Genomic DNA, 19,159 nt, shown 5'->3' with positions numbered 1-19,159 from the left:
AAAAAAAAAATCTCGGTGCACACATGCATACAGACTCATTTTGTATATAACAATAAATAACAGTTAAGATTTACTGAGTGCTAACTACCTACTATGCACAAATGCAACTTCCTTAAGTGTCCTCATTTATTAAATTCTCATGCCTCTGCATAGGGAAGTTTTGCTGATCAGGAAACAGGGACAGAGCATTTAAGTAACTAGCTTGAGGTCACAGAGCTAATAAAGGGAAGAACTAAGATTCAAACTCAGGCAGTTGACAGAACTGCTGTTCAAAGGATGAGCATTCTTTCCTTCATGTCCTTCAACATTCCCATTTTCCATCTCTAACCAAACATACGGAACCCATACATTTCTTTTATGGGCCCTAACATCACCCTAGAGTCCTAGGTAAATCTTGACCGAGTACTGGATAACAGTGAAGCATATTAAGGATGGAGGGGGGTGGCAGTACAATTGGCCTGATTTTAGTATTCTGCTGAATAAAGCATGTTGCTTTGAAAGTCATGAAGGATCATTAATGTTTCAATAGCCAGAGAGAGTACAATGCCACGAAGTAAAGAATTCTACTACACTATTCCAGTAACTTCAATGGCCTGGAGGTCTGACCATGCCAAGGAGGCGGAAAAGGGAGCAACAGACCTTCAACAGTGATGCCTGGCACATGAAGTCCTTTGGCGGCAGCTGCTCTTTCATCTCAAATCCTTAAAATCCCCATTGCAGATTGTCTGACTTTAACACAAAAACGTCTACCATCCAGAGTTTTCAATCTAGTCAACTAAAGAAGCAGAATTTCATGGGAATAGTAGAAATGGCTTGGAGCCATGGGCCATTCCTTTGGTTGACATACAAGTCCATCTCCCTTATGATTACCTGGCATTCAATGTGTTTCTGACATAAAATCGAAGATTATCACGATTTCCAAAAAAAGCAGAGCAGACAGTGCCACTAGAACTTGTGTGCTTGCCAGGTCATCTGTCCTTTAGAACTCTGTCCTGTACAAAATATAGAAAAGCGAAACCATTCAGCGGCCCTTCAGACAGGAGACATGAGTTGGCGTGAACCATCCCTTCTGTTCCGAGAACCAACTGAGGCAGGAGCCACTAGGAACCTGAGTGTCCCTCATTCTGGTTGCCTAAGCGCGCTTCCTGAGGTGTGGGACATGTCTGTCTGTCTCCACTGAGGAGGGCGAGCCGTCAGCAGAATGCTAAGTAGCTCTTTCAGCGGTGCTGATTGATTTGCAGAGATGGCACAGATGTGACCTCCTCAGTCAAAGTCCATGTTTTCTTGGCCCTCAAAGTTTCAGAAAAACACAAATGTAAATGAAAAGTAATGACAAGGCCCACATGTAGCCCCAGAGTCATTGCCTCAGCAATTATTAGTGCCTGCTAGGTTTCCAGCCCCCTGCTAGATGCTGACAATGACATAAAAATCATCAAAGGCAGAACTCCTGTTCTCCTCAATAATAATGACGAAGTAGCAAAAATTACATCGTTTTAAACATCACAGAGTTGATTGTTTTCTTCGCCACATATATTCTGCTTTTCAAATTAAAAACCAGCAGAAAAACACAAGCAGGACTTACACGCAGTCTTCCCTTTGTCTCAAATGCCCTTTTATTCATCTGCCTGGAGGACCTCCATATGTAATTCAGAGTCTAGCATGGCTGTCAGCTCAATGGCATGAAGTCTCAATGGCCGTGTCCACACTGCAATCCTCACCATTCTGTGCTCCCTTCGTACCCCATCCACATGGCTGCAACTTAAGAAATCATCATAGGTATCTGGGTATGTGTCTGAATCCCCCACTTAATGACCTCCTTTGGCTGAGGTTCTTCTAGACTCTGGCTGTTCTTTAGAATCATCTCCGGGTATGTGAAAAAATACAGAAGTTCAGGTTCCAAAGCAGACCCACGGAGGCCGGCACATCTTTATTTTACTCTCCACAGGTGAGAGCCACACAAAGAATACTAGCAGAATACAAAGCAAAATAGTACGTCCTTAATATCTGAGGCAAGATCCAATAACCCAGTGAAATGTTTCCACATTCAGAACACGGTGCTCTAGCCGGAGGCTGAAGGGAGCCTTCCATTTCCTTCCTACTACTTAAATCTAAATCTTGAGACCAGCACATTCAGTTCCCCCTGTGCAAAGACGGGGTGGGAAGGAAAGATGGATGGCCAGATCTGCACAAAAGGCCTTGGCCTATCTTACCCACTCAGCTGTCTGCTCAGGAGAGTTGGAAAGGAAAAGAAGAGAAGCATGCCTGGCCTGGACCAAGGAGACACACTGTGTCTGGGTTTATTTACCATGAGGCAAGGAGAGAAAAAATGAGATCATGTGTGCCCGGCTATAAGACACAGTAATCCTGTCTAGGAGAAGACCACAGCCCAGAGAACGTCCTAGTCTCAGACAAACCATGTTAAATACTCCTCTCCCCTTGTTGGAGGATCTGGAAAGTGAACAGAAGAGGACCTGGAATGTAAGGAGCAGCCTCAAATTACTTCCTCTTATCCCATTGGCTTCTTGTCAAAAGGCAGCCATCCTGCGTGCCAAGACCTCTATGCCCCACTCAACTGCTATATTTTCCCTTTTAGTCTATAAGTGTGTGTGTGTGTGTGTGTGTGTGTGTGTGTGTGTGTGTGTGTGTTGGAGAGTGCTAGTAGTAGCTAGTGGGTAGAGCCCAGGGATGCTGCTAAACATCCTATGATGCACAGAAAAAACTTTCTGCTGTTGTGTTGGAACAGTTCGTCCACAACAAAGAGTTGATCCAGCCCCAAATATCAATAACGCCAAGGTTGAGAAACCCTGGATTGGAAAGAATATCTATGGAGCACTCACTTTTGACCACACAAAGAACCTTGTTCTTTTTTAAAAATATTTATTTATTTATTTGGCTGCACCAGGTCTTAGTTGCAGCACGTGGGATCGTCGCCGGCACACGTGGGATCTTTTAGTTGCGGCACGCGGGCTTCTTAGTTGTGGCACGCGGGATCTAGTTCCCTGACCAGGGATTGAACCCAGGCCCCCTGCGTTGGGAGCTCGGAGTCTTAACCACTGGACCACCAGGGAAGTCCCAAGAACCTTGTTCTTTACATTATCCCGTGTAATTCTAACAGAAATTATCCCATGTAATTCTGACAGAAACCCATTGATGTTTCCATGTGACTTGGGGTAAATACTCTGCCTCCTCGTTTTCTTTTATTATTAGGCCACACCATATGAAAACACTCAAAAAGCAGCAGTGTCATCCTTTTTCATTTGTACGGGTGCCTTTTATACAAGGAAGTAAAATATAATTCAGCAGTTTCAGACATAGCACAACATAGTGAGCAAGCAAGATAAAGAGAGGGAATTCTATCACTATTTAGATAAGGAGTAGAAAGATAAGGCCCCCAATTATATTACAGCTTAGGAGGAAAGTCAAGCTCTAAGGGAGTATTAGACCTCGAAATTCTCTTTTACCCCTGAGTTGGCTCCTGTCATTTTTGCTTTCCATGTTTTGGAAAAAAAGTGTGACTCTTTCCTTGCCACTGATCCCTGGTAAGATTTTCCTGAGTTCAATGTTACCCACTCAGCCTTGGGATGCGTTATTGAAGGGAGGTGAACTTTTCATCACCTGTGGTTACAAACAGCTGTTACTTCAGCCCCATTCAGGAATAATCTATACACACATTCCTGGAATTGAACACAGCTACTGATGGGCTGATAATCCAATGGACCGATGAATCTAAACGCACTTTCATTCATGGTGGATGGAGCTAAATAAAGAAGGATAAAATGTGCATCGAAGTGTATCATGAATTTCTCAAACTTCTTCCTTTGGTTTCTTAGAAACTGCAGAGCAGCACGCAGTGGCCTGTCAAACTTGGGGAGCTGGCGGTGCGACTGAGCTAGTCCCGGGGATCTTCACAGAGAAGGCAGTCGGGGTCTTGGTCGGCTAGAGGTTCCATCTGGATGGTGAGTGAGTACACAGGAAAGCTATTGCTGAGGGCTTTCGCAATTTCTCTCCGAACCACCTGGCTGTCCCGGCTGGCTGCTGTTGATAAACAACCACAGTGAGATTGGCACTGATTGTACACACGGGGGCGACGTCTCCTCTCCGGCTTTTGTCTTTGACCTGGTGGGGTGGGGCACGGGTGGTGCACTCAGGAGGAGCCATGATGGCTCTGACAATCAGCTACATTCACACAGACAAGACAGGGGACATCCTAGTGCTGCAAAGCACCCCGTCACTATGGGAACTCTTCTCGCCCACAGCCTCTCTGGAGTCTGGCACTCCTAGGAGCTGAGTATGAAAGTGGAGATAAGCCATGAAAAAGCCAAGTCAAAACTATCATTTCTTATACAGCCCTGCTCACCAGTTCCCTGGGTTCTCTTGGTTGCCACCCTCATAGCTAATCACAATTTATATCAAGGATCGTGACAAGAGCCAGGAAGCATTTAGAGCAGCAAACCTCACTTCCATCTTTTCTCTTGTCCCAAAAGGTATCAGGAGGCTGTAAAGTTCCCTCCATAGTAACCTGATTGTTTACTAGATTCTTCCATTTGCAGTGAAATATTGGTGTAGTAGAGGCTGTAAATTCCCTGCAGCCAGATCCATGCTTCTCAGAAAAGATGAGGATGTCTGAGAAAGCACAGTCCTCAAATGACTCTTCCTGTTCCCTGCCTCTAAGTAACTTCATGAGTTATTTCTTAGCAGCCTAATATGTCATCCTTAGCCTGAGCTGTCTCCCGAGGCAGTGCCCATTTTCTCAGCCCTAGGATGTACCACGAACAAAATCACCTTCTACTTGAAAAAGTAGTTTTTAGGATAAACCCCAAATCCTAAGAGTTATCTCACATGGTTACAGAATTTCTAACCATTCGGTAAAGGAGCCAGCATTAATTCTGACTAGAATATCTTTTAAGTTTTTAGAACCTTAAGAATGGGACCATCTTTCTCTCTTTGGTGATAGGCAAAGCATCTTACACACCAAAGATACTCAATGAAGATTTCTTCTTAAATTCTTCCTCTTATTTAACCGATAGAACATCAAGTCAAACAGAGTTTAAGGCCTTGAAGTTTGGGTGGCATTGTAGCCTTTTGTTCTACTCTCTGACCCTCTGGAATCAGCCTCCAGGCTTGTCATAAGTATCACTGTTGCCATGACGACGCTGGCACGGGGGATGATTTTCAAAGGCCCTTTTGGTCACACACAACACTTTACAGTTGTTTTGGCAGGGGCAACAGACACTAAGGGCTCCTCTACCAAAAGGAGGGAAACTACGGACTTTACGGGACAAGGACTGGATTTTGTCCAGGGTGTTTACAAAACTCACTGACCTGCAGTAACGTGAGCTGAGAGAATCACTTGGTTCATTGTTAGCGACCAGACGTGCAAGCTGTGCACAGACACCACCCCATCCACCGCTAAAATGAGCTCTTTCACACCATTGTAACTCAGGTTCTTTGGCACACCTGCCAAGAGGACAGAGTGGGAGGCTGCTGTTATTTCACTAAATACAGCTCAGTGCAATGGCCAATCGAGGATGCAAAGTCCTTAGTAAAATATTAACTTGCCCTCTCCATTTATGGTTTCTTATTTCAAATATTTACAAAGCAGATTCACCTGACTATTTCAGAGGTTTTACCGTCAATCACAGGTTCACAAAGAATATTTGCAGATTTTACTAGGCAATCATCAACAACAGTCATCACCCTTCATTTTCAGAGTGTACGGTTTACCCAGTTATCTTTGAAATTATCTGGAAAGCAAAAGGAAATCACATAGGATTTGGTATCACATTATCGTGGGTTGGCATTCTGACTACAACTATTGTGAATTTACCCAACTCTTGGAACTTGTCTAATCTTTAGAACTTTTGTAGTAAAACAGGGATGATAAGAACAATATATAGTTAACAGAGTCCTTTTGGGACTCTGAAAATATCTCAGAAAATATCTGTCTTTGTAAACTCTACTGCTATACAAATGTTAGTTATCCAACAGGTCACTTAGTGAATGGTGTTAAGAGGGGATCCTAATGTTGTAACACCATCTCATTATTCAGTCTGTAGAATTTCTATTATTTTAGGTATCTTAGGGTTTAATATTTGGGCCACAGAATGTAGTAGTTTTGACTTTCATCCTTGTTTCTAAAGGAGCAGTGTGGGACACACAGGAAGGTGGGAAGTCTGGCAGCCAATCAGCTATTCTTTGGGGCTGAAGGAACTGGGGTGTCTCTAGCCTCGAGATGAGAAGGCTAAGGGAAGTAGGATCACTGTTTTCAAACATTGCAAGGATCGTCACATAGAAGATGACAGAATGTGAAAGCGTAAGGGCCTGAGTCAGTGGTTGGTGAACGTCATGGAAGACATCAGTTTGCTATAAGAATTTAAAAAGAAAATCAACTCAACTAGTACAAATGTGGTAGAGCCATTTGATACAGTAGGAAATCCTTGTCTACGAAAGGTGATCCAAAGAGGATGCTGTAGAAGCGATTTCTAAGGATAAACACTTTTTAGCTTCCACTTCAGTTGTATACACACATCACAAACATCTGGTGTGTTCGTTAAAAATAAATATGCCTTGGCTCCGTTAAAATGCTCCTGAAGGAAATTTCTATGGATGAGGCTCTGAGATCTATATGCCTTCATAGTGGTTCTTGACCTTGGATGCATGTTAGTGTCACCGGGGAGTTTAGAAATCCTGATGATTTCTAAAATGATCAGGAAATTTAGAAATTTCTAAAAGGATTTGTTGGGTTACACCCAAGACGGATTAAGTCAGATTCTCTGGGGATAAGGCCCAGCATCAGTATTTGCTTAGCTCGTTTGGTGATTCTGAGTCAAGGTAGAGGACCATTACACTAATATTTACCAGCTACTGGGCAGCTCTACCTTGCAGTGGTTCCCAAGCTTGGCTGCATGTTGAAAAACATCACAGCCAGCCCCTATTAAATCAAAATCTCTGGGTCTAGGGCCTGGGTGCAAGTATTTTTTAAAAGCTTCCCAGATGACTGTAATGAGCAGCTAGTAGAGAACCTCTTACTTAAAAGGAATAGGGAATCCTTAACTCTCCTTCTTCAGCATTTAAGAACCTTGATCATGGGGATTTCCTCCATGAGGCTAATTTAAAATTCGCTAGAGTTTGAGTTTAGTTTAGTCCCACTTCATATTTCATAGAACTTGTCAACATGGTTTTTCACTCTGTGAGCTGCACAAAGCTCAGGGTACCAGAAACAAAGAAATTCTTGTCTCAGATCAGCCGTAGAATGTGCATGGAGTCACGGGTGAAAATGTTACATCATCATCATAATAACATCTTTATTGAGAAGCTACCTGTCAAGGTTTGTATTGAGCACTTTATTTATAGTGATTATTTTATTTAATAGTTATAAGAACCTTAAGAGCTAGTTAATGAGCGTTACAACTCCTGTTTGACTGGAGAAGAAAGTGGGAGTCAGAGAGGTTAAGAAGAATTGCTAAGGCCACATAGGTTAAGTGGGATGTCAGATTCTAAGGTACGTGCTCTGGGCGTGGAGTGTCATGCAAATGCTCGACTCCACGTACTGTAACCCAAAGTTGACTGTTATGCCCAATGTGTCATCTCTGGAGAGTTTCATTTGACCCTTTGAAGACCTGCTGTCATTCATCTATAGGACCCTTGAGATGAAGTCATGATACCACTATACCTCTTTTTCTCTTGCCTCCTTTATCACTTGACTTTTATGAAGAATGCAAGTCCACTGTTACTTATTTTATGCTATGAAATAACATTGACAAGCAAAAGGATATGTTACCATTGGCCTCAATGTTTCATCACACCTTAGAAAGCTTTTTGTTTCTGGGGGAGAGCCTGAAAAAATATTAATGCATCCAGGAAAATACCTAGATTCGTTTTCAAAACCCAGGCTAATAAGTATATGAAAAATCACTCAGTATTCTTCATAATTAAAGACTTGTATATGGAATCAATAAGATAATATTCACCTATCAGATTAGAAGAGAATCAACAGTTTGACAATACCCAGTGATGGTGAGGATGTGAGGAAATGAGCACTCTCGTATGCTGTTGGTAAGAAGGAAATTGATATGGTATCTTTGGTAGAAAGGGCAAAAATATCTATCAAATTTTTAAATGCACATAACTTCTGAAACAGCAATACACTTCTAGGAATTATTCCACAGATATACAAGTGCTAAAAATATAATTGCAGCATTATTTGTAATGTCTGTCAATAAGCAGGTATTACAATACATGCTTACAGTAGAGTAGAATACTTTGTATCCATGAAAAAGAATGAGGTGTTATCTTATGTATGTACGAATATGGAAAGATCTCCAGTTGAAATAAGCAAGGTGCAGAACAAAATATGTATGTAATCCCAGTTTGTATAAAAAAGAACTATACACACACACTATATATATACACACATGTATATATGTATATTACATGTACATATATGTGTAAATGCATAGATATTTTTGGAAAGATATATGTCAACTTATTAGTAGGTGTTACTCCTGAATAATGGGACTGAGAATTCAAAGGTGGAAAAATGGAGAGACTTTTTCTTATCATTTTATACCTTTCCATCTTTTTAAAAAAATTTTACCAAGTATTATTTTATGCTAACCTAATTTGAAAATCTAATTTAAAAATTAAGCACCTTCCAGATAGGAGTTACCTGCCAGTTTCAATAATTAGCTTAAATAATAATTTGCTTAAATAAAATAATTTGCTTAAATAAAAAAAAAGATAATCATGAGAGAAGGTCTGTACTGAGAGGTAAAGTGGAATATAGTCATCTCACATTGTACACACATCTGTCTCTTCTCCACCTTCAAGTCAGTAAGTTCCGTAAGAGCAGTAACAGCTGCAGCTCAGCACATGGCCCTCAGAAAAGGAAATGGATGCATCTGTTACTTGACAAACCAAATATTGTCCCCTTCTGAGCGAGGACATTCACTTGTTACTCAGTGATGTTTGACTCCGTTTTCTGTTTCACTGTGGTCAGTCAACATTATCACCTAACAACGATTATCATGCCCTCTGAGAACAAAACCTTTAAACGTGTACTGGGCAGCGGATGCTAAGCTAGGGAAGGGCGAGCTGTCATGAAGGCAGCTGTACTCTGAGACTGTGTCTACCTTCGGTCAAAATGTGCTGGACAGGAAAGAGAAGCTCAGCCGACGTAGGGCTATTTTTGATCATCTGAATGTTTGATAAGATGCAAACCTCTGGTTGTGATTGACTTTTCTAAGTGCCGCTCCAAGGGCCCTCATGGAAGAACCCTTTCATGGGTATGAAGAGACTAGCCCAGTGGTTCTCAAAGTACGGGCCTCCGCCCAGCAGCGGCAACATCTTGTTAAAATTCAGATTCTCAGGCCTCACCCCAGGCCTACTGTCTCAGGAACTGTTGGGTGGGCCCAGCAGTCTGTGTTTTAACAGACGCTCTGAGTGGTTCTGATGTCACTGTCTGAGAACTGCTGGCCTAGTCTAATGAGCATTTTAGGCGAGTCCTTCATAGTAGCTATAATGCTGCCTGACGGATAGATCTATTCAATATTTCTTAGGTATTTGCCACATATTTTGGGATAAATTTATATTTTTGCTGTATCTCCCTCACTGAATCACTCATTCTAGTGTTTGTACGTATTGTTTTTATACTATGCTGTATCATTTAACAGTTGCTGAAGAAATCAGAAGCCAATCCTTTTTATTTATGTATTCCCATTTGAATAAAAATCATAATTTTTTTCACAAAAATTTCTTGTAAGTTTACACTTTCCCTATAATGCAAACTCACAGTGAGCATGCCTTGAGGCCATTCCCTTTTGTGATTGTAAGGAAGAGAAAACACGGATGCTGGGAATAATAAGAAAAGCATTCCTACCTTCCATGAGTAAGATGGAGAAGTCCTTTAAGATAGTGATGGTGCTGGCCAGAACCAGGACGGAAAAGACAAATGTGCAGATCGGGTCAGCCATTTTATAGTCTGGCTAGAAAATATGGGGATTGCAGTTAATTGAATCCAGGCCTCCCGTGCGGAAAGTCTGACTGATAAAATAAGTAAACCTTCACGCCTGGTTCCCTCCCTGTCACCCATTCACCCTCCTGACACTGAACATCCAACTCAGAGGCAAGACTCCCTGAAGACTCAGTCCTTCTTCTGAGCTTTCAACTCTCAGTGACTCAAGAAAGGGAGACCATAGGACATGCTCTCCCCACAATTTAAGAAGTAAAAAGAGAGCTATCCTTGAGTGCTCTCTCAAAAGGCCTGATTTAACTTCTCTCAAATTAATAGAAGTACAGAGAATGTGATGAAAATATGCACACATCTGTACAACATTCAATGACTTTTCAGCCTTAATTATGATGAAAAGAAAGGATATCATTTGTTCAGAGGTTGCATGTAACCAAGGTATAGCCAGAGCTTGGTCTTGGCAGACTGGGTTAGTTTACTTCTTTCCCTCTTAAATATGACACATACTGAAGGCAACCATCTTTGATACAGTCCAAAGAATATGTACTGAGGCCTCATTCTCGTGTCCTCTCACCACTGGAGCCCTTGGCCTCAGGGTAAAACACCTGCTGTTCTGCCCTTGATGAAGTTTTGTGCCACAGAAAAATGTGTGCCTCATTACTTCCAAGAAACCCGGCGAGAATAACCTTGGTAAGAGTACTCTCCAACTTCACTCACCCTACAATTTTGAACGATTTTGTCTTAAACTTAAAGCTTTTAGTGAGGATTTGCTCAATTGAATTCAGACATGTCTTTGTAATTTTTATTTACATGTTTTCATTTTCCAGTAAAAATAAGAGAGTCCTTGCTAACTGGGCAGTTGTGATGCGAACAGACAGAGCTATATGCTCCTCCCCTCCATTACCCGCCTACCTCCACGCTTACCCAACTCTGTTGGTTCTTGGTATTACCAAAGAGAGATTTGTAGTGAATATTTGTTTGGGGTCAGAGGCCCACTCAGGATCTATTCCAAGTTTCAATTGACACCCTGACTTTTTGGAAATAAGTTACCTGTCTCCCATGGTGGGAGAGTCAATCAGGTGCTCTACCCTCCCCAGCCACACAGCAGATACAAGAGCCAACCTATGTCAGTTGGGCTCCATTTCCCAGAAATATGAATCTTCAGCAGAGTGACAAGAACAGGAAAAAAATTAGTTGAGTCACATTCATTTCAGCATGGTGCCTAGGACAGAAGTTGGATAGTTTCTGAAATCTAGATACCAAAAGTTGCTCTTTATTCTACCTTGATTTCTGTAGAGGAGTACATCCAATAAATTTCAGCCAATGAGTCTACTTTTTGCTTAAGTGAGATAGAGATCTTTTCTGTTGATTACAACCCAAGAACCCTAAGTTATTCATGGTTCCATTGCAATCCATCTTAACCGCAGAACAGAAGGAACCACTTTCTTGAAAGACTGGCAGCCCTACAATTAAAGACATAGCTCTTAGGAATTTGGAAAGTCTAAGGTTTCAAGCTTTGAAAGTTTCTTTGTTTAAACCTTGTAAAGTAGTTTGTGTAGGCAAACCGGCTGTCCACCCTCATTTAAGTTAATAATGGAGGGTCAGCTTCTGTACCACCTAATCTATAAAATCACTAAGACAGTGAGTAAACTCAAACATACTCACCTTAAAGTAGATAATAAGTGCACTGATTAACACACTGATGCTCTGAAATAGATCTCCAAGGGCATGTACAAAAGCAGCTCTGACACTGGCATTAGCTTGCACTTCTTTGTGATTATGGCCAGGGTGTCTCTGGTGCAAAATCACACTTAGTCTGGAAGAGAAAACAATGTCCTTGGCCCACGAGATTAACCCTTAAAAATCTATGCTGCCCAATCAGGGAGCTGACGACAGCACGTATTACCCAAAATGGCAAAGAGTTGAAACATTAATGCTTTATAGTGGACTATTTTGAACTAATTTTGAACACAAGGGTATCATGGAATTTAAAAAATTTCACACAAGGATAGACAATGAAGATTCACCTCAGTTTTCTTTTCCATATAATTAATGCTACTCTGTTTCATTTGAAAACTGGAGGGCTTCCCTGGTGGCGCAGTGGTTGAGAGTCCGCCTGCCGATGCAGGGGATACGGGTTCGTGCCCCGGTACGGGAAGATCCCACATGCCGCGGAGCGGCTGGGCCCGTGAGCCATGGCCGCTGAGCCTGCGCGTCCGGAGCCTGTGCCCCGCAACGGGAGAGGCCACAACAGTGAGAGGCCCGCGTAACACACACACACACAAAAAAAAACTGGAAACCATCACCTCTTAGGTAAATGCCAAGTATTTGACAGTGAAGAAGGGAAATATCATTTATTGAGGGTCTGCTGAATGTCAGACACTGAGCTAGGCTTAAAGCTGAGCTTTGGTGGGAGCTTAATTAAATGTGCTGGTTTCAAATGCAAAAAAGCAGCCGAAAACAATAAAACAAAATAAGTAGTGGATTTCATCAAAGTTGGATTTTTAAATCTTTTATTCTACTTAATTTTGTTCATTTCCATGAGAATTGGAAATTTGAATAATTCCCTAATGGCCAATGATGAGAGTACTGTGCTTATGTATATGTAGCTATTTATCAAGAGACTGAAATATATTAATGTATTACAACGTATATAAATGTTATATGTATATATAACATATTGTAAAATTTAACAGCTCCAATCCAAGTCAAAGAGACTAATAGTGGGCCCTATAAATTATGTACCTGATTCTATTTATCTACAAATTTAGGAGTAATATCTCTTATGTTTTGCCTAGAAACGCTTTCTGTACATTTTGGAACAAAGGTTTAAAAAAATAATTTTTCAGTACTATGTATCCCAGTCTATTTGCAGATACAGTGTCTGTTAAATCTCAGGCCATCATCACAAAGCAGAGAGACTGCTATCCACCAAGATGTGAACATTACATAATTTACAGTTTTAGATTGTCAGTGTTTGGGCAGAAATTCCTCCTCGATGAGGAGTTACCATTTAAAGTTCTTCAGACAACCTAACGTGCCTGGCAGTTAATAGACTTTCTTTCTAGGTCTGCCATGTATGCTCATCACATTGTTATTCATTCTTTTACTCATTTTATATTTAAAAAAAACTTACTTAGGGATTCTTATATGCCAGGCACTATTAAATGCTTGGGGCATAAAGGTGAAAATAGACATAGTCCCTCCCCCATTGTAGCTTTAAGTATGATGGAGGTGGCAGAGAGTTTAGAAAGACACACATAAATGGAAAATTCTAATTATACTAAGTCTATTAAGAACTGGAGCTACAGATAGTACAACAGGGGACTCTGATTTAGTTAGACAGACAAGGCAATTGAGTTGGGTTTGAAAGGTTGTACTAGAGTTAAATAGGCTAGGAAATGTTGCAGGCAGAGAAAAGCTTAGCCTTAAGGCGCTGTCAATAATCTTCATCCGAGAATCCCTTAGCAACTTCTGTTAGAACTTTCTACCTTGATTTGGGGCTCCCAAGGAATAGATTTATTCCCAAATTATGGTTCTGATATCTCTGTGGTCAGACAATGCAGCATCTAGCAGAACTTGAAACCTGTAATCCCGGCTCTGGGAGTAAACATTTTCCTCACCCAGTACCCTTGTCCGTAAATAACTGCCTGCTTACACAGGGAAGGCAATGCGCTTCCATTCCCTGGTCTTCGTAAGCATGAAAAGCACATGCAATATTAGGGTCGAAGTTCGAAAGCAGTTGCAGTAAAAAGAAGATTTGGATGGTATCTATTTAGAAAGTCACACTCGATCATCAAGGTGCCAGATTTATGTGGTAGTTAACTGGGTGCATTCTTCATCTCTATGCAGCGTACGCACAACCTATGTGACATATGACTAAGGAAATTATTAACATTTCTATTGTTCCTGCTGCCTTGGGGACATATTGTTCTTATGCAAAGATGATGATATTGATTCCCAGTCAGCAGGCCATGTGGTCTGGCTTATTTGTCTCCTAGTAGTGATAGATTTGCATTGATCTTCCCATACTTTTTCTCCCAGTCCCAATATGAAACACATTTTCAAGTTAACTGGGTAGAAATAGTGATCCTAGTCCGTGACAGCAGATCAGATACCACTCTTCTAATTGTTTAGCTTAGAGATTTTGAGCAACGGGTCCCAAACTGAGGGATGAGGAACTGAGGCAGGTACAAGCTAAGGACATGAAAGTGCCTGGAGGAACTTATTCAAAGTACATACGCTCAGACTACCCTCTAATTCCAGGGATTCCTTTGTGCCCGCTCTCAAAAAACAAAAACAAAAAAACGCTGTTAAAAACGCTGTTTAAAACACTGTCTTCTTCAACTTCCATTCATGAACCTACCTCATTGAATGTATCACGTTACATCGCAAGATAGACAGACAGGTGATACATAGATGGTTTTCTATTGCTGCTGTAACAAATTACCACAAAGCCGTTGTGGCTTAGAACAACATAAATTTATTATCTTATAGTTCTGGAAGTCAGAAGTCTAAAATGAGTGTGCAGGACTGCATTCCTTCTGGAGGCTCTAGGGGAGAATTCCTTTTCTTACCTTTTCCAGCTTCTAGAGGTCACTTACATTCCTTGGCTCCAGGCCCGTTCCTCCATCTTCAAAGCCGGCAATGCAGCATCTTCTCTCCCCTCGGACCTCATACTTCCCTCTTATAAGGACTTTTGTGGTTACATTGGGCCTATCTGGATAATTCAGGATAGTCTCCCCTTCTCAAGGTCCATCCTCAACCACATTTGTAAAGTTCCTCTTACCATGTAAGTTGACACATTCAGAGGTTCCAAGGATTAGAATGTGGAAATCTTTGAGGGGCCATTATTGTGTCTACCACAGATGATAGGTAGGTAGGTAGATGGATGGATGGATGGATGGATGGATGGATGGATGGATAGATAGATAGATAGAGTTTTAAGTAAGGTTCCCCAAAATCAGACTATCAAATAGGAAAGATCAAATCAACCAGAAAGGATCAAAGCCCTGGCTTCAACTCCACATTGTCATGAGCAATCAAATAGTTCATCTGGGAAGACCAGAGCAGTATGGCGATGATCACATATCCAGCAGGGCATGATCACATTTCCTCTAAGAATGATTTAAGACTGCCTGGATGGGACAATGGACCAAAAGATGGAAACTAAAGAGAGAGTTGAGCTAGCACAGCTTAAGAGTTTTCATGCAACCATAATGATGCAAAGATAAGATAGACTGCTTTTGAGAGAAATAAATTCCCTATTATTCTGTTAAAATATATGAAACTAATGACCTCTTCATGGGGATATTGCAAAAGAGAATTCAAAAGTAGAAAGGGGACTGAAGTAAATAAAATTTATGATCTCTTCTAACCCAGGTCTCTGGGAACTCATAATGTGTTCATGTAACAAAAAGAATAGGAGTAAAGTCACATCCCACATGGAACCATCAATTTGTGTGAGAGAGTGGAATGGCTAGAAGCTCAATTCTGGGTTTGGTGGGTCTATTTTCAAATCCTGCTCTGCACTGCCTCACTGGCAGTTTGTTTAACCTCACTGAGCTCCAATTTCCTAATCTGTATGGTATGAGTGTTGTGAACATTGAGCTTGATAATGTAAATAGGTCAAAAGATCTCAGCGCAGTCTCTGACACATAGGAAGCATTCAAAATGGTAGCTATTAGAAGCCACTATTAAAACACACTGTAACTTAAACTAGCACAACCAGCCCTATTTTCAGTCTTAGAGCCATTTGAACGCTCTGTCAGGTCTCTACCATCCTCACAAGTGTAGGAATTAAAAACAAACAATAACAACAACAACAAGCCCACAAATCTATGTCCAGACAAGCTTCATGGGCGGTGTGTGGGGTGACTTACATAATGTTCGCTGCCACCGCACAGCTCGAAACAATGGTCATCACAGTCGCCTGGATCTGGTAATTGGAGTACAGCAGGCGTTCACACGCTAGGTACACCAACACACCAGTCACCGCCCAGACACATAGGATGGACAGCAGGGCACCAAGGATCTCTAGGGATTCAAGCACACAGACACGCATACACAAAGAATTTGTGAATCACCTTAACCTCCCCAAGAGTCATAAGATATTAATGCTCCATCCCCCTCCCCAAAAAGAGAGGCTTCACACTAGCTCACTCGGTGATTCGCAAAGCAAAAGCGCGGATGGATTTTAGCACTAAGATGAGACACTTTAATGTTGTATTCATAAAACACCAGTGTCTGAGTTCATTATGCTCCATACTACTAAGTAATTTTCAGCAAATTTTTAAAGCATATTAATGGCTGCCTGCCCTGGCTGTTTTCCTGAGGGATTTTAATTTAAGCAGGTGCTAAAATGATTGAAACTTGCTAGGAGATGAAATAATGGGACACAAAGAGTAAAATGTGTTTAGAAACTCTTAATTTTGCCATAAAACATTTACAACTTGCTAGCACTGTAAAATAGTAAAAAGGGAAGGCTTCAGAGACTTAATGAAAATGAGTTTCATATGCCAACCCAACATATTATAAACACAGAGGCAAACTCCAAGGTGTATCAACACTCTAACTGCATTTTACAAGCAAGAGTAAGGAAAAGAAGTGTCAGAATGGAGACATTTACATGAACATTTAAAGATACGATAGTGTTCAAGCTTCCCTCTAAGGGAAGTATGTTTGCTCACTTAGAAGTTCCTTACACCTCACCTTGATCTTTCACTCAACCTTGTAATTAGGTTCTAAAAGCCTACAAGACTCTAGAAACATTCTGTGAGTCAGTGGTCAGACACATTTCATAATTCCGATCTTCCCCCTTTTAAAGCAGAGCAATGTAACATATTATTTTGCAGACTTCAGTCATTTACATACACTTTCATGATTTTTACCATACTCACATGCCCCCTGTCTCATTGGCCACTTAACACTCTATTTTATTTTTTTATTGAGGTGTGGTTAATGTACAATGTTATGTAAATTTCAGGTGTATGAGATAGTGATTCAAATTTTTTAAAGGTTATATTCCACTTATAGTTATTATAAAATATTGGCTAGATTCCCTGTGTTGTACAATATATCCTTGTAGCTTATTTATTTTATATATAACAGCTTGTGGCTCTTAATTCCCTATCCCTATCATGCCCCTCCCCTCTTCTTTCTCCCCACTGGTAGCCACTAGTTTGTTCTCTACATCTGTGAGTCTGCTTCTGTTTTGTTATATTTACTAGTTTGTTGTAATTTTTAGATTCCACATATAAGTGATATCACATAGTATTTGTCTGACTTATTTCACTTAGCATAATGCCCTCCAAGTCCATCCATGTTGTTGCAAATGGCAAAATTTCATTCTTGTTATGGCTGAGTAGGATTCCATTGTATGTGTATGTATACGTATGTATATATGTGTGTATATATATATATATATATATATATATATATATATATATATATACACTACATCTTTATCCCCTCAGCTGTTGGTGGGCAGTTAGGTTACTTCCATGTCTTGGAAACTGTAAATAATGTTGCCATGAACATTTGGGTGCATGTATTACCATTGTCTTTACATAAACTCACTTTTTGTACTTAGCTTCTTCCTAAACAAAGTTATCGATGAATTTACATGTTTGATGTAAACGGACACGTGCTAGTTGATTTGTGCTAGTTGATTTTCACCTATATGTCTATGGAGGTGCTGCCTAATATGGTAGCCATCAATCACATGTGGCTCTTTAAATTTAAAATAAGTAAAATTAAAAATCCAGTTCTTCAGTAGAACTAGCCACATCTAACGTGCTCCATGACCACATTGTATTATCTATTATACAACATTTCCCTTGAAGCAGAAAGCGCTGTTGAACAGCCCTGGTCTTCTACAGTGTCAATGCTCATGGACTTCCATCACCAGGATGAGAAAGTTCAAGCAGCAACCTAAATTCTGAGTCTTCCCTGTGTTTACAAAGCAGCTTTGACCAATGGTATCAGAAAGGGTAAAATACATGGAAAAATTTATGCAGATAAATGATGGGTGCTCGGCCAAAAAAGGTACATGTTTTCCAAGTGTAGCCCTATTCAGGGACTGAAAAGCATCTTAAATCACATTGTCACCAAGTCTTTTTATTGATGTTTATTGTCTCACCTTTCTCTCTCTCTCTCTCTCTCTCTCTGTCTCTCTCACTCAGTGTTAAAGGAAAGGCAATCCAAAACACCTGTGTTGATAAGTTGTTTGACATGAAATTAGAACTTCCTATCATTCTAAACTTGAAAAACCACAGTCCACAATTTTCAGCCTACAAGCTGTGGTCTCTGTCCATTGGCACCTTTCAGTGAAGGCTGGCCGTGTTAGCATGTTGCCCGAAGCTCTGCCCTCAGATCTCCTCCACATTGATTTTCTCAACTGGTGTGAAAATATGGAATTGTAACTCTTTGTACACATGATTTGTACGTTCAGCCAGTAGCTCCTCCAGCTGATATAAGGAATGATACAGAGGAGGAGAAGTGGAGTGACAGTATGTGTTGGAGAGAGGGGTGGATTGTAAAAATGAGCCAAAGTAAAAGCTTCCCAGGTAGTAAACCCTCATCATACCTGGGCCCATTCCTAGACAAGAGCAAGCCATCACTCGTCAAAGAACCAGATCTAAGGAAGAGGAAAAATAAACTTTCATTTCCTCTTCTTCCTCTTCCTTCTCCTTTTCTTGTTGTTGATGGCTGATTGAACAAGATATCCAGCTGAGCCATTCACTGAATGGCTAAATGTTGTGTGAGCAGGAAAGTCCATATTCTATTCCCAGCCCCCCTATAAGAAGTTCTTCAATCTCTCCAACTCTCTTGGGCTCTCTGTGCTTTACTTTGCAAAATGGTAGAAGCTTCACCCCACCCTCTCTCCCAGATGCCGAGTCATTTCATGAATAGTATCATGGCTGTTACTACACACCGAGATTCTTGGACTGGGGTGGTTGCTAAAGTGATGTATGTGTTCCTGTTGTCCCATTGGAGTAGAGGTAGCACCATTAATCTGGCTGTTAGCGGAATTAGCACTGAGAACACACATTACCACGTACACATCTATTTCACTCTGTGAACCAGAGATGTGCCTCTAAGGGATTTTCAGACAAGGCTTTGCACTGTCCCTTCCATTTTTATCCTCGGTTTGACTCTGCAGCATTACTCTGTGTCAGTGCTCAATTGATG

General features: G+C 40.9%; 1 protein-coding gene across 1 annotated transcript in view; it reads right to left on the bottom strand.

Moving 5' to 3' along the window:
- Positions 1 to 3,889: 3,889 nt before the first annotated feature.
- The window catches only part of SLC30A8 (solute carrier family 30 member 8), a 36,917-nt gene continuing 21,647 nt past the window's right edge, over positions 3,890 to 19,159 (bottom strand). Inside the window, exons 4-8 of the mRNA XM_059042684.2 lie at positions 15,850 to 16,003; positions 11,633 to 11,783; positions 9,878 to 9,983; positions 5,323 to 5,457; positions 3,890 to 4,035 (exon numbers count right to left, since the gene is read on the bottom strand). Of these exons, the coding sequence (XP_058898667.1) occupies positions 3,890 to 4,035; positions 5,323 to 5,457; positions 9,878 to 9,983; positions 11,633 to 11,783; positions 15,850 to 16,003 (692 nt within the window). The remainder of the gene's footprint in view (positions 4,036 to 5,322; positions 5,458 to 9,877; positions 9,984 to 11,632; positions 11,784 to 15,849; positions 16,004 to 19,159) is intronic.

Source organism: Kogia breviceps, chromosome 17 (assembly GCF_026419965.1).
Source record: "Kogia breviceps isolate mKogBre1 chromosome 17, mKogBre1 haplotype 1, whole genome shotgun sequence".
Classification (NCBI taxonomy): Eukaryota; Metazoa; Chordata; class Mammalia; order Artiodactyla; family Physeteridae; genus Kogia; species Kogia breviceps.
Note: the sequence above shows the minus strand (reverse complement) of the source record. Positions and strands in the feature narration are given on the sequence as shown.